General features: G+C 42.6%; 1 protein-coding gene across 6 annotated transcripts in view; it reads right to left on the bottom strand.

The window, feature by feature from the left end:
• The window catches only part of POU6F2 (POU class 6 homeobox 2), a 513,474-nt gene that overhangs the window by 45,624 nt on the left and 454,963 nt on the right, over nt 1-12,887 (bottom strand). For all 6 annotated transcript variants that reach the window (XM_083188467.1, XM_083188463.1, XM_083188465.1 and 3 more), the window contains one exon: nt 513-719. In XM_083188467.1, the coding sequence (XP_083044593.1) occupies nt 513-719 (207 nt within the window). The remainder of the gene's footprint in view (nt 1-512; nt 720-12,887) is intronic.

A 12,887-nucleotide genomic window follows, 5' to 3' on the forward strand; every position in this document is an offset into this window, starting at 1 on the left:
CATGAACACCATGAACACCTGGTGTTGTTAAGTGGCCCTCCAGCCAAAACAATTGCCCACCCCTGATCTAGAGGAAAGGTTTGGCCACTAGAAGGTACTAAATAAATAAGAAGTGTTGATGTTTGCTATGGACAAAGGCCCATCTTCATTAGAATTATCATCTTAGTAAATTTACCCCTACATGTGTCCTGCTAACATTGCCTATGTGAGCGTGCCCAATTTCTGCCCAGTTGTGTCTCTTCAGTCATAAGTGGAATTGAAAATGGATTTATCTATTCACATATTCATGGCTCAAGGTCATGAGCAGTTTAGTAACACGCAAGAAACGTTCTGCAAAAAGGCACATGTCCAGCTCAGCTTCGGGTGCTACATGTCTGCAGGGTGCACTGAGTACAATGAGTAAATGTATCTCACATCTCAATAGGTGCTAGTTTTAGTCAAGTTGTCCTGCAGCATGGAAAATAATTATGTGTTGTAGGGTATATATATGGTACAGGAAAAGAGCAATTTACCTGTTGCCCAGGTTTGAGCGGTGAAAGTGTTATACCCTGGGTATTGATCACTGGCAAAATCTGATTCCCGATTACAGTGGCAATGATCTGTCCCTGGGCATTGGTCAGTAGTTGTGGCGTAATGGGCTGCACTTGAAGTCCCTGAGCTCCACCACCTGCTTGGTTGGATGATACTGGATTTGGCATAAGTGGAATTGTTCCAATAATCTGAAAAACAAAAATGACACATTTATTATTGGCAGAACAGCGTGGTGGAAAAATAGACTCTTCTGCGTTAATATATTACATCCCTGGTAAATGCTATTTATAGAAATATAGTATGAGTTCTGTTAGAGATCCTCATTAGCATACATGTCTGGCCTTGGGTTTAGTCAGGAACATCATATTCACCAGATGCAAAGTATTTTTGCAAGTTTAAAGATTATCAGTATTCCTGATTTCAAAATATCGCCATCTGCTGGCTATACAGTAAGTAGATTGCTAGAACTTTTCAATAATAAATTCTAGAAGACAATAATATTACCTCATATTGAAAATAAAAAGTTTATGAAATTCCAAAAAGATTTTTGAAAATGACAATGTGACAACCCTTCTTAACTGACGGATATTACATTTGTACAGCAAATATTATAGACAGCTTATTGTGCATCATGTAAAGTTAGGTTGTGTTATTTGGAACAATTCCAATACATTTCTGATACCGTGCATCTCAATCACACCTGCACCTCTGTGCGCAAACACTGTGTAATGCATATGCCATACATGTTTTTAGGGATATTGGTTTACATGCAGTAGTAAAACATAAATCAACTTTGTGAACATCGGAACTATGTGTAGTAGTACGTGTAGTAGTTTCTACTACAGTATACTAGTTTGGAGTTATCTAGTCACGAAGGCTGGTCACAAATGGTATGATTTTGCCATCAATTTGGGTGACTTATAACAGGACTAATGCACACCGCCCAAATGCCCCAATTACATTTGCAAAGGCCCACTTATTGGATGCTGTTCCACTCATGGGTCGTAGCGTCCTGTGAGCAGAGGGGTGCAGTTGGGGGAGCCAGTGATCACTGCTGCTCTGTACAGCACCTATCAGAGCAGGAAGGGAACCAGGGGCTGCCCAGCTACTATTGGAGTGCAACGGAAGTTCCAATTACAAAAAAGTTGGCAGGTATGCTACTGTGGGATTTGATCCCACCCATGATTGCCAATTTGAATAGATGTGAGAATTGAGAAATCCTGGTCTGATTTACATCTTGATATATACTGTATAAGAATTTAAGTATTTACTTCTGCAGAAGTAAAGTAAGTAACTTACTTAGGTTTCCACATTTTTACATCATTGATTGTAATTTTGCATTAATGGTATGGTGACATTGTAAGCACTTAAGGATTACCCGCTGTTCTAAAAGTCAGGTTTTCAAATCTTTCAAGATTAAAAAGTTTTGCACAAATGTATCGAGTTAAATATTTATATATTGTACTTGTATATTGTAAAAAAAATTATACAGGAAATTTATAATTTGAGTATATATATATATGGGATGCGGTCATTTGGTCTACTGCATTATGGTCGACAGTCATTAGGTCGAATCCATTAGGTCGACATGCTAAAAGGTCGACATGACTCTAGGTCGACATGGGAAAAGGTCGACATAATTCTAGTTCGAAAGGTCATTAGTTCGACAGGTCATTAGTTCGACAAGGTCATTAGTTCGACATTGTCTATGTCGACATTCACAAGGTCGACATGGAGTTTTTCACTGTTTTTTGAGCCAACATGTGCCGACAGGCGGTATTTCATGCCCTACCATCCACTAGGGCGTGGTGGGAGAATAAAATAGTGTGCCGAGCGTAGCGAGGCACCGTGCCCGACGCATTGCGAGCGCAGCGAGCGATGCGAGGGGATGCAGTGCACTTTAAACTGTGTCCATGTCGACTGTGTTGACATTCAGGTAAAAAAACAGTGAAAAACCCCATGTCGACCTTGTGAATGTCGACATAGACAATGTCGAACTAATGACCTTGTCGAACTAATGACCTGTCGAACTAATGACCTTTCGACCTAGAATCATGTCGACCTTTTCCCATGTCGACCTAGAGTCATGTCGACCTTTTAGCATGTCGACCTAATGGATTCGACCTAATGACTTTCGACCATAATGCAATAGACCAAATGATCCCAACCCGTCTCATATGCTGTCTTGAAAATGGACCTTGTTTGGTTCACAACATCGGCTCTTTGGTGATGTATTATTAAACTTTTTCACTATTTTCTGGATGTTGGCGTGTGCTCTATTGCAGATATCTAGTGGTCTGCATTTGGACTTTATTGATGGTACACCCAGTGTGTTACTTTAGATGGAACACCCCTCTGTTGTTCATTTACCTGGATAGGAGTGCGAATCTCTCTCTCTCTCTCTCTCTCTCTCTCTCTCATATATATATATATATATATATATATATATATATATATATGTTACAAATAGAAGAATAGAGGGGCGCTCCATAGTGCATAAACAGTTTATTTAAAAAAGCACACAGCAAATAGTAGACAAGCCAGTGGTTGCTCGTACCAAAATATACATCAGGTGTGGGCTGGATACCACAGGGTTTAAACTTTACCAAACCAGGCAAACTCCAACCTCCGTCCGGGGCACCGACAGGAACACTCAGCCCACGCTGCTTTCCCCTCCAGGGGTGACACAGCGTGCCGGGAACCACGTGCGGGAACAGACAACAGGAAGGCAGCCTGGACCACAAACACAGCGAGCGTCTCCGTAGCCACGCCCCAACGCGTTTCGTGGAACACTTCGTCAGAGGGCGTGGTCTACGGACGCTCGCTATCTGACTAAAACACAAGAGCTGTCCAATGAACAACGCCGGGTCGTTTTACAGACAAGTGCCTCGGCTAATCACAGCGGATTACCCGCTTGTACCTCCTATTGGACGCATCTAGCCAATGGATAACGGTCTCAGTGATGACACACTACTAGACCCACGGTGGCCTATAACACACCTTTCAAACGTGACTGGCAGTTTTATCCGCCAATCACCATCTATTTACATTCTTATGGTCACGTGTATAATAGTAACACACTACCGGATCCTAAATAGCCAATAGCAGACGTTTACGTCATGATTGGCAGCTATATCTGTCAATCACCCTATGTTTACAACGCAAGGCTGCATATGGTCTGATATGTTTTACTGTAGCCAATAGATAGCATATTTAAAGACTGAAAAACATGAGGGCCAATTACATATTATTAATATCATTGGACAGCGTGCGTTTTTTGAGCACAGATTATATATTGTATTCCCCACATTTCATATAAGCAACACATTAACAGAAATTGTCACAACAATCTATATAAGCAATTTGCAGCAATAAAAATCATTATTATGTAATACATCATTAGACTAACTACATCAAAATTAAAAAAAGAGAGAGAGATATATATATATGCATGCAATTTTGGGGGGGAATACTGTGCCTGTGTCTTGCTGGGCTGCATACTGTATGCATCTTTGCCAACACATAGTGGCCAAACACATTGGAAGCCATACATTGGAAGCTACCCCCCTACAATATGGTACTATTGTCAGGTATAGTACCAAAAGATTGGAGAATAGGAGCGGTAGTGCCAATATTCAAAAAAGGAAAAAAGGAAGATCCCGCTAATTACAGACCCGTTAGTTTAACATCGATTGTGGGTAAACTATTTGAAGGATTTTTAAGAGATGGTATCCAGGAATATTTAGACCATCACCGTCTACTCAGTACTAACCAACATGGGTTCGTGAAAAATCGTTCATGCCAAACTAATCTACTAGGGTTCTATGAAGAGGTTAGCAAAAACCTCGATAATGGAAATGCTGTAGATGTGATTTTCCTAGATTTCGCTAAAGCATTTGATACTGTCCCACACAAGAGATTGATTAATAAAATGGGGAACCTAGGATTGGGTGAAAATATCTGCAGATGGGTAGGGAATTGGCTATGTAATAGAGAACAAAGAGTGGTTGTGAATGGTTCCGTATCAGATACGATACCGGTACTAAGTGGAGGGCCCCAGGGTTCGGTTTTGGGGCCCATTTTGTTTAACATTTTTATTAACGATATTGGGATAGGGTTACTCAGCAATGTATCCATCTTTGCGGACGATACAAAACTTAGCAAAGTTATCAAATCATCAGAAGACATCACCATGCTTCAAAATGATCTTGCAATTGTAGATGAGTGGGCAAAAAAATGGAAGATGAGGTTCAATGTAGATAAATGTAAGGTTATGCACCTTGGGAGACACAACCAGTGTGCAAGTTACAACCTTAGAACTTAGAACCGGAGAGGAACTTGGTAATTCCATACTTGAAAAGGACCTAGGAGTCCAATAGACAGCAAACTGGGATGTAGTGCCCATTGTAATGTAGCTACAAAAAAGGCCAACAAAATTCTGGCATGTATTAAGAGGGGAATGCAAACTAGGGACTCAAGGGTAATTATGCCACTGTATAAAGCATTGGTGAGACCTCACCTCAAGTACGGAGTGCAGTTCTGGGCCCCACACTATAAAAAGGACATCATAGAATTAGAAAAAGTCCAAAGGCGAGCAACAAAGTGTCACGATCCGAGCTCTCAGACAGACTTTCTTACCGGCTTAGTGCCTCCGCAGGTTCAGCTTGCGGTCCAGATGTCATCCCTGCCGGCGTCCTGTCTGTCGTGCGCCATCATTGCTGCCACCTTCCAGTCCTCTCAGCGCTGCTGAGTCCGCGGCTGCGCGGCGCACCGCTCTCCTGACTCCCAGTGACAGTACCCAGTGCACGGCAATCCATCTGTCCGCCGCCATTGCTCCCAGTCACAAGCATGGCGTGCACAAACACACTTTCCCGCCATAGCAGACATGGGGGCTGCCATGTTTCTCCCAGTCACATGTTTGCTCTGTCCAATCCTGATGGTTCTGATCTCCCTGTCATACCTGCCCGGCCAATCCTGGCCACTCAGTGGGTATAAGTATGCAGGGAGCTCTCAGAACCATTGCTAGTGCTTCAGTTGTCTCCAGTGTGTGTTCAGCTGTCCTTGTCTCCGTGCAAGTGTATTCCTGCTGGTGTTGTCTCCTCTATGCTGCAGTGTATTCCAGGCATTCCATCTCCTGTGAAGTCCAGGTTATTCCATCTCCTGTGATCCTGCTTCTACAGCCCAGCACTCAAGCCTAGCTCCGGGACTCTGGTCCTTCCGATGTTCCATCATCTCTCACCATCGATGTTTCATCATCATCTGTAAAGTCCGATATTCCGGATCTCCTGTTTCCAGTTTCCGTCCGTCATTCCGGACCCACAGTCTCCACTCCATATCCGATATTCCGGATCCGATGTTCCACCATCGATACCATACCATCATCATCCAGCTGTAAAGTATCGCTATCTGCAAAGACTGTATCATATCTCCTGCATACTTTACTGCCTGTCTATTTACAACCATCTACTAATAAAACTCGGTTGTATTTTATTACTGACTGTTCATTGGCTTCGGGTGCACTGTCACGCATTCTATGCGTAAGGGTCTTCTCCAACCTCCCCGGTTCAGGTACCGGTCCAGGTCCCCACCAGAGGTCTCAGTCTCGTCGACTCAGACCCCTGGTGTGACACAAAGCTTATTAGGGGAATGGAGAATTTAAGCTACGGGGAGAGATTAAGCAATTTGGGACTATTTACATTGGAAAAGAGACGTTTAAGGGGGGACATGCTCAACATGTACAAGTATATCAAGGGCCAATATAAGGAACTGTCACACACCCTCTTTTCTACTAGAAAGGAATCTAGGACACGAGGTCATGAGTATAGATTAGATGAAAAAAGATTTAATTCAGCTAGTAGAAAGAATTTCTTTATGGTCAGAACAGTCAAACTCTGGAACTCTCTTCCCAGAGAGGTGGTAACGGCTGGCTCATTAAATGCGTTTAAGGCAAAGTTGGACAAACATTTACTGGAGAAAAACATCCATGGGTACAAATAAGAAATATAATCTGTCTGTAAAATATCAGAACCTACCAAATCAGCAATGGATATCTATACCAGGTTGAACTAGATGGACGCAAGTCTTTTTTCAGCCTTACCTACTATGTAACTATATGTAACACAGGGGGAAAATCACTCGCCATAAAATGATTTTTCCCCTGCTTGTCATGCTGTTCTTGATAAAACTGCCACTGCCTTCGATTGTCCCCACACTTGAACACTTGCTTCACTAACAGGACCTGATTAACCAATCGACTGATTAGGCTGCAGCCTGGGGTCCTGGAGATAGATTGCGCTGGGATGGGAGTGCTTCCTACTGCCAAGCAATGCCTCGCCAAATCTCCCGGGATCACAGAGACAGGGAGGCCGTGGAAAAGGAAATACTTTGAGAGCTGTCTCCACCAACTACGGCGATAAGTGGCAATATGAATGGAGCCCTTATAAGCAAAAATGTGTTGGTGTTGGGGAAGAGGGGGGTTGTCACTTCTGTATTAGCCTAGAGCGGCTGTAACTGTTAATCAGGCCCTGTTCACTAAACCCATCACTGCACCTGTAGGAGGAGCATTCTCCAGTGTGAAAAACAGCCTGGACCTTCTTTTGCATCTTGGAGACATCATTGTGTAACACCCTGACATTAGGTGACCTCAGTCACCAGGTGCCACAGTTAGTAAGGGGTTAATGCCCCAGCACAATGTATGCTGCCAGCCAGCCAGTGTTAATTGCAGCAGGGGGCGGGGGTGATCCCCTGATGGACAGGCAGAGCAGGAAGAGGAAGTAGAGAGAAGCCTGCAGGGAAGGACTCATGTGGGAGAGAGAGGAGCCCCAGCACCACAGAGCACAGGTGGCAAGTAAGGGGTGCAGCAGCAGCAGAGCCCAGTCCCAGAATGAAGCAGCAGCATTAGAGCCCAGTCCCAGAGTGAAGCAGCAGCAGCAGAACACAGTCCCAGAATGCAGCAGCAACAGATCCCAGCAACATTGTGAGCCCAGCTGAACCCTGCATGCTAATCATGAATGTGTCATTGTGATTTATGGGCTTCTGTGTCAAATCAAATGACCAGAGGGTGAGGGCATAGTTGGAGTTAATCCTTGGCAGACCGTCTGAAGGAGTTGGTGATAGCATGTCCCCAGTAACGTACCGAGGTGTAGCTGAGTGTGGCAACGCAAAATCGCCCACACTAGCGTGACCTGGAGGTTGCACCAAGAATTGCCAAGGCCTCATCCATATAGACAACTGCCTTTGAGGTTCCTGGAAAATACCTTAAGGACAAGGTTACTGTTTAAGGGTCTACATCAGAATCCCTGGAGTAATAGTGCCACCCGGTGGCCCAAGAGTGAAAGAACAGCCTTTGTTATAACTTGAAAGAAGACCCTTATTAGTCAAAGTGTGATTTTCTCCCTGGATGCTAACACGGTGCACCAGTTCCGTTCAGGACTGGCCGGCCCTAGTAATAGAGAGTACCCGGGTACTGCAGGTTACAATGTATTGTGATTATTGTTGATTATTGCTGAATTATTGTTGGATTTCTGCATTGTGATTATTGTGTGCTGGTGAAGTGCTTATTTTGTGCTGAATACTGGAAGGTTGGTGCCCCTAGTTACAGACCCAGAATAAAAGGTCAAAATTGATATTTGTTGTCCATCTTTCCTTGTGTCCATTACGTGGAAGTGAGAAGACTGCTGACTGGATAGGAAGAAGACTGGGTGTGAATTGGTTTCGGCACCTGCAAGCCAAGGTAATTGTGTTCCCGTTGTCGGTGGTTACAATTGCAGCATTTCTTAGTAAATTAAATACACACTTGGGTGTAAATGAATATGTTCTTAGAAAAGAGGAGTATGGAATTTAGATCCATCAGCACCTTGCGCCTAATTTAATATGCCCCTATATAACAAATGATTATTACCCCTTTATCCTGCCTTTTGGCCATAGTAACATAAGTCACATACACATTAGTCATTGGCGGCCAATATTGTTCATACACACTGAACGATATTGGGCGCAGATATCATTCAGCTATTTGTTTATGTTTGAAAGACCTGCATGATTGGAAGACATCAATCATCATTAACGACAGGCGGGATCGTGCAAAGTTAACTATATTGAGTGTACATACTAGACAATATTGTTAAAAATAGCGCTTAAAAGCCCCTTCCCATTGTTCACAATATTGCCTAGTGTGTATGGGGCTTAAGTATTACTAGTAAACAATGTAAAAATCACTAATTTCTTGGATATTATTTTTTCCACAGTGTGTGCCTCACAAATTCATGGTAGAAAAACAAGCAGGTGGATGTGGAGGCAGTGGCCTGATGGAGGGGCCCATTATGAACTCCCCCGTTGCCGAAGTAGTGGGGGAGAGAGTACAGGCTACCACTGCAGCTGCCTCTCTCCCCAGCACATGCTGCTCAGTACTGTGTGCTGAGCTGGAGAGAGAGACAGCTGCAGTGGCAGCCTGTTCACTATCTCCCTGAGTGGGTGTGTGATACCACCCACCACTATGGTCTTTTTAACAGGGAAATGTCCAGGCTCCTCCAATTGGCCACACCCACTCATTTTTCCAGGGTTTGTCAGAGCTGTCGGTGTCCTTGTGTAGGGAGTTTGGACTACTTCCTGGTGTCATCCTTCCAGGGTGACACCAAAATGCCAGCTTCTCCACCATGACTGGGACACAGGTGTTGCAGTGTGATATTATCTTGCAACGTCTGAATCCCATCACTGAAAGGGAGTCAGTGTCTCTGGGGCAGCCTAGCATCTCCAGGGATGCCCGGCATGACCCCAGAATGCCAGTCATGTAACTGGGGGTACCACAAGTCCATGCGCCCTTAGTGATGCAAATATGGGACTACTGTGGGCCACACCCCTTTCAGCTATGACACGCACTGTTTTAGATTTTGTTGGCACACACTAAGGGGGGCTGCCTTTTGGCCATACTGGGTGTCAGCCAACACTGCAGAATAAAACTCACATTGCTTACTATGTCTTGTTAGTTTCTTCAAGAATATTTTTACTGATACTGGGTGAGAAAGCAGAAACTGCATTGTTGGAGAGACTTTAATGTGGACCTTTCCAGATAAATTCTAGAACATGATATAATACTGCAAAAACACTGAGGAAGCCGCTGATCGTTATTAAGCGGAGAAACGCTAACCAGGCCGGTGACCGTTTATCCACATTGTTATCCAGGTGGCCTCCTGACTGTCCATAAGCATGCTTCTCTAAAACTCAGCAAGGATAACAGCTGTGGTAAATATATCACATCACAAATAATTAGTATTTTCTTGCTTTGCATTGTGATGCTTCTTCGAAATATTCTACTAACAGACTACTAATTACTAATTCATTTGATTCAATGAAGATTGCACTCCTTCTCTGCATATACTAACCAAAAGTACTAAACAGCTTATACAGAGACTTTTCTTTCATTGTTTGACCTACAACTGAAGTATTAACAATAATAGGGGACTTCTAACCCATCTTTCCCAACCAATGACTCAGCTCTATTACCATTATGTATAAGTTGGAGAATGATTAATTTATCCACTTTTTATAATTTGTTGTATTGTTAATTTATACCTTTTTTTTTAGTTAGAATTAAAGTATTTATTTAATATATAGTATATTACATTTCTGTCTATATTCACTGAATTTGGTCACAGTGACCACTAGTGGAGAGTTTCACCTGCTGCTACAAATGTAAAAGTGTTTGGATTATGTGGGGGGACCTCTACTTTAGCGCAGTTTATTTATTCCTTTTGTCGATAACACAGAGTATGTATTAGTCAGAGAAATATGTATATTAGCAAATTGATAACCGAACCTGACATTTTTATCTAAGTTCTGCTTCCAGTATTGTACTGAATTTTTGTTTTGTGTTGGGTTTTTAAGGTATTTTTATTTTTTACTTTTCATTTTGGGCCAAATTATTTTTATGTTCTGTATTTGCATTTACATCAGTCCAATGTAACACTTTGAATGCTGTACATGTTAAATCGGTAAAATCAGTTCTTTTGACTTATTTTTAAAGAAGATAAGACAAAACATTTCTTGCCTTAGTAATATAATAGATAAAATACAAGGCAAGCCTTTTTTATTTTTAAATTTTTTTCCAAAACTTAAACCCATTTACCCCAAGGCACACAGACTCCGTGCATAAATTGCTTTATGTCTCCAATGTAATTTATAGAATAAGTTCTTATGGAAGAATTTAGAAGTGCATGGTTGCGTGACATTTTTCTATTTGTTTCATCAGAAAATAGTTATCATTCTCTAGAATAGAGATACTATTTCCAATTTCCTGTTTCAGGTTTAAAATGTTCCAGATTGACAGCCTTAGATGTCTCATCACATTCCTAAGTACATGAATTATGCTGATTGAGTCTTTTCCGCTGAAGAAATGACTTCACAATATCACAGAATAGCATTCTTAATACGCTAAGAGTAAAAGTTTGTGACAGAAAGTATTTTTTCGACTTAAAATATGAAACTTGTTAGCAAAGCTCAAATACATGTAAAACCCGAGAGAAGCAATGTAATCATTTACAGATAATTAACATAAACATTGCTCATTTTACTGCACTTTCCTGTGTGGTTTCAAGGTAGAATGAGTGATACATCTTCATCCCTTCCATACATGTAGGCTTTGAAATTATTTTTAGTTTTGTAGTTAATAAAAACACAAACACAAACTGCGGTATTCAATGCCGCCGGCGAGGGGGTGTCTGCGGTGAGGGTGGCTCGCTGTTTAACCCCCGTGCCGGCCGTTTGCCCTATTCAATGTTCCGGAGGATGGCGAGGATTTTCCCGAATGGCGAGGTTCATGGCAAATGCAGGGAGCCCGCTGCATTTAGCCGTGAGTTGCGTGTTTTGGCGGCTGCACACGCCATTTCCACCTTGCTGTAAAAACCCAGCAAGGTGGAAACGGCAGGTGCAGTGTGTCAGTTGAATACTGACCCACGAGCTGTCACAGGACTGCTTGCCGTCACAGCTCGCCAGGTGGCATTGAATATACGATATATATAAAGAGATCTTTGTGCATATTTTGGTTTTAGAGTAAAGTAGGGACTAGAGCAGCGGTTCTCAAACTGTGGGTCCTGACCTCAAAGTGGGTCCCGACCTGCTCAGCATGGGGTCGTGACTTCATGTTGCTTACCATTATGCTGATGATTTTTCTAATCTCAGACAGTGATTCAAGGAGTCTGAAAAATCTGTTGAATTGTCTATTATTTTAGACTCCTCACCTTATTTTGTGCCTCCACAATGCTGCCATGTATTTGCTGTCTGCTGACACTGTCGTACAGTGGTACTGCCATTAAAGTCCAGTGATAAGGCCATTAAAGTCCAGTCTAGTGACACTGCTGTATAATTCCAGTCTAGTGATACTACTGCATAAGTCCAGTCCAGTGGTACTCCCGTTAAAGTCCAGTGATACTGCAGTTAATGTCCAGTCCAATGATACTGCTGTTTAATTACAGTCCAATGATACTGCTGCATAAGTCCAGTCCATTGATACTGCCGGTAAATCCATTGGTACTGCCATTAAAGTCCAATGATACTGCTGTTAAAGTGAAGTGGTACAACTGTTAAAGTCCAGTGGTACTGCTGGAAAAGTCCAGTGATACTGAAGTTATTGTCCAGTCCAGTGATACTACTACATAAGTGCAGTCCAGTGGTACTGCCGTTAAAGTCCATTGGTGCTGCGATTAAAGTCCAGTGATACTGAAGTTAATGTCCAGTCCAGTGATACTGCTGCATAAGTCCAGTCCAGTGGTACTTTTGTTAAATTCCATTGGTACTGCTGTTAAAGTCCAGTCCAGTGATACTGCTGTAGAATTCCAGTCCAGCGATACTGCTGCATAAGTCCGGTTCAGTGATACTGCTATTAAAGTCCATTGCTTCTGCCGTTAAAGTCCAGTGATACTGCCGTTAAACTCAAGTCCAGTGATACTGCTGTATAATCCCAGTCCAGTGATACTGCTGTACAATTCCAGTCCAGTGATACTGCTGAACAATTCCAGTCCAGTAATACTGCTGCATAAATCCAGGCCAGTGGTACTACCGTTAAAGTCCATTGGTACTGCCATTAAAGTCTAGTGATATTGCCGTTAAAGTCTAGTGATACTGCCATTAAAGTCCAGTCCAGTTATACTGCTGTATAATTCCAGTCCACTGTTACTGCTGCATAAATCCAGTCCAGTGGTACTGCCGTTAAAGTTTAATGATGCAGCCGTTAAAGTCCTGTCCAGAGATACTGATGTATAATTCCAGTCCAGTGAAACTGCTGTCCAGTCGAGTGTTACTGCCGGTAATGTCCATTGGTACTGCTGTTAAAATCCAGTGGTACTGCCATTAAAGTACAGTGG

This window comes from Crinia signifera, chromosome 5 (assembly GCF_055691185.1).
Source record: "Crinia signifera chromosome 5, ASM5569118v1, whole genome shotgun sequence".
Taxonomy (NCBI): Eukaryota; Metazoa; Chordata; class Amphibia; order Anura; family Myobatrachidae; genus Crinia; species Crinia signifera.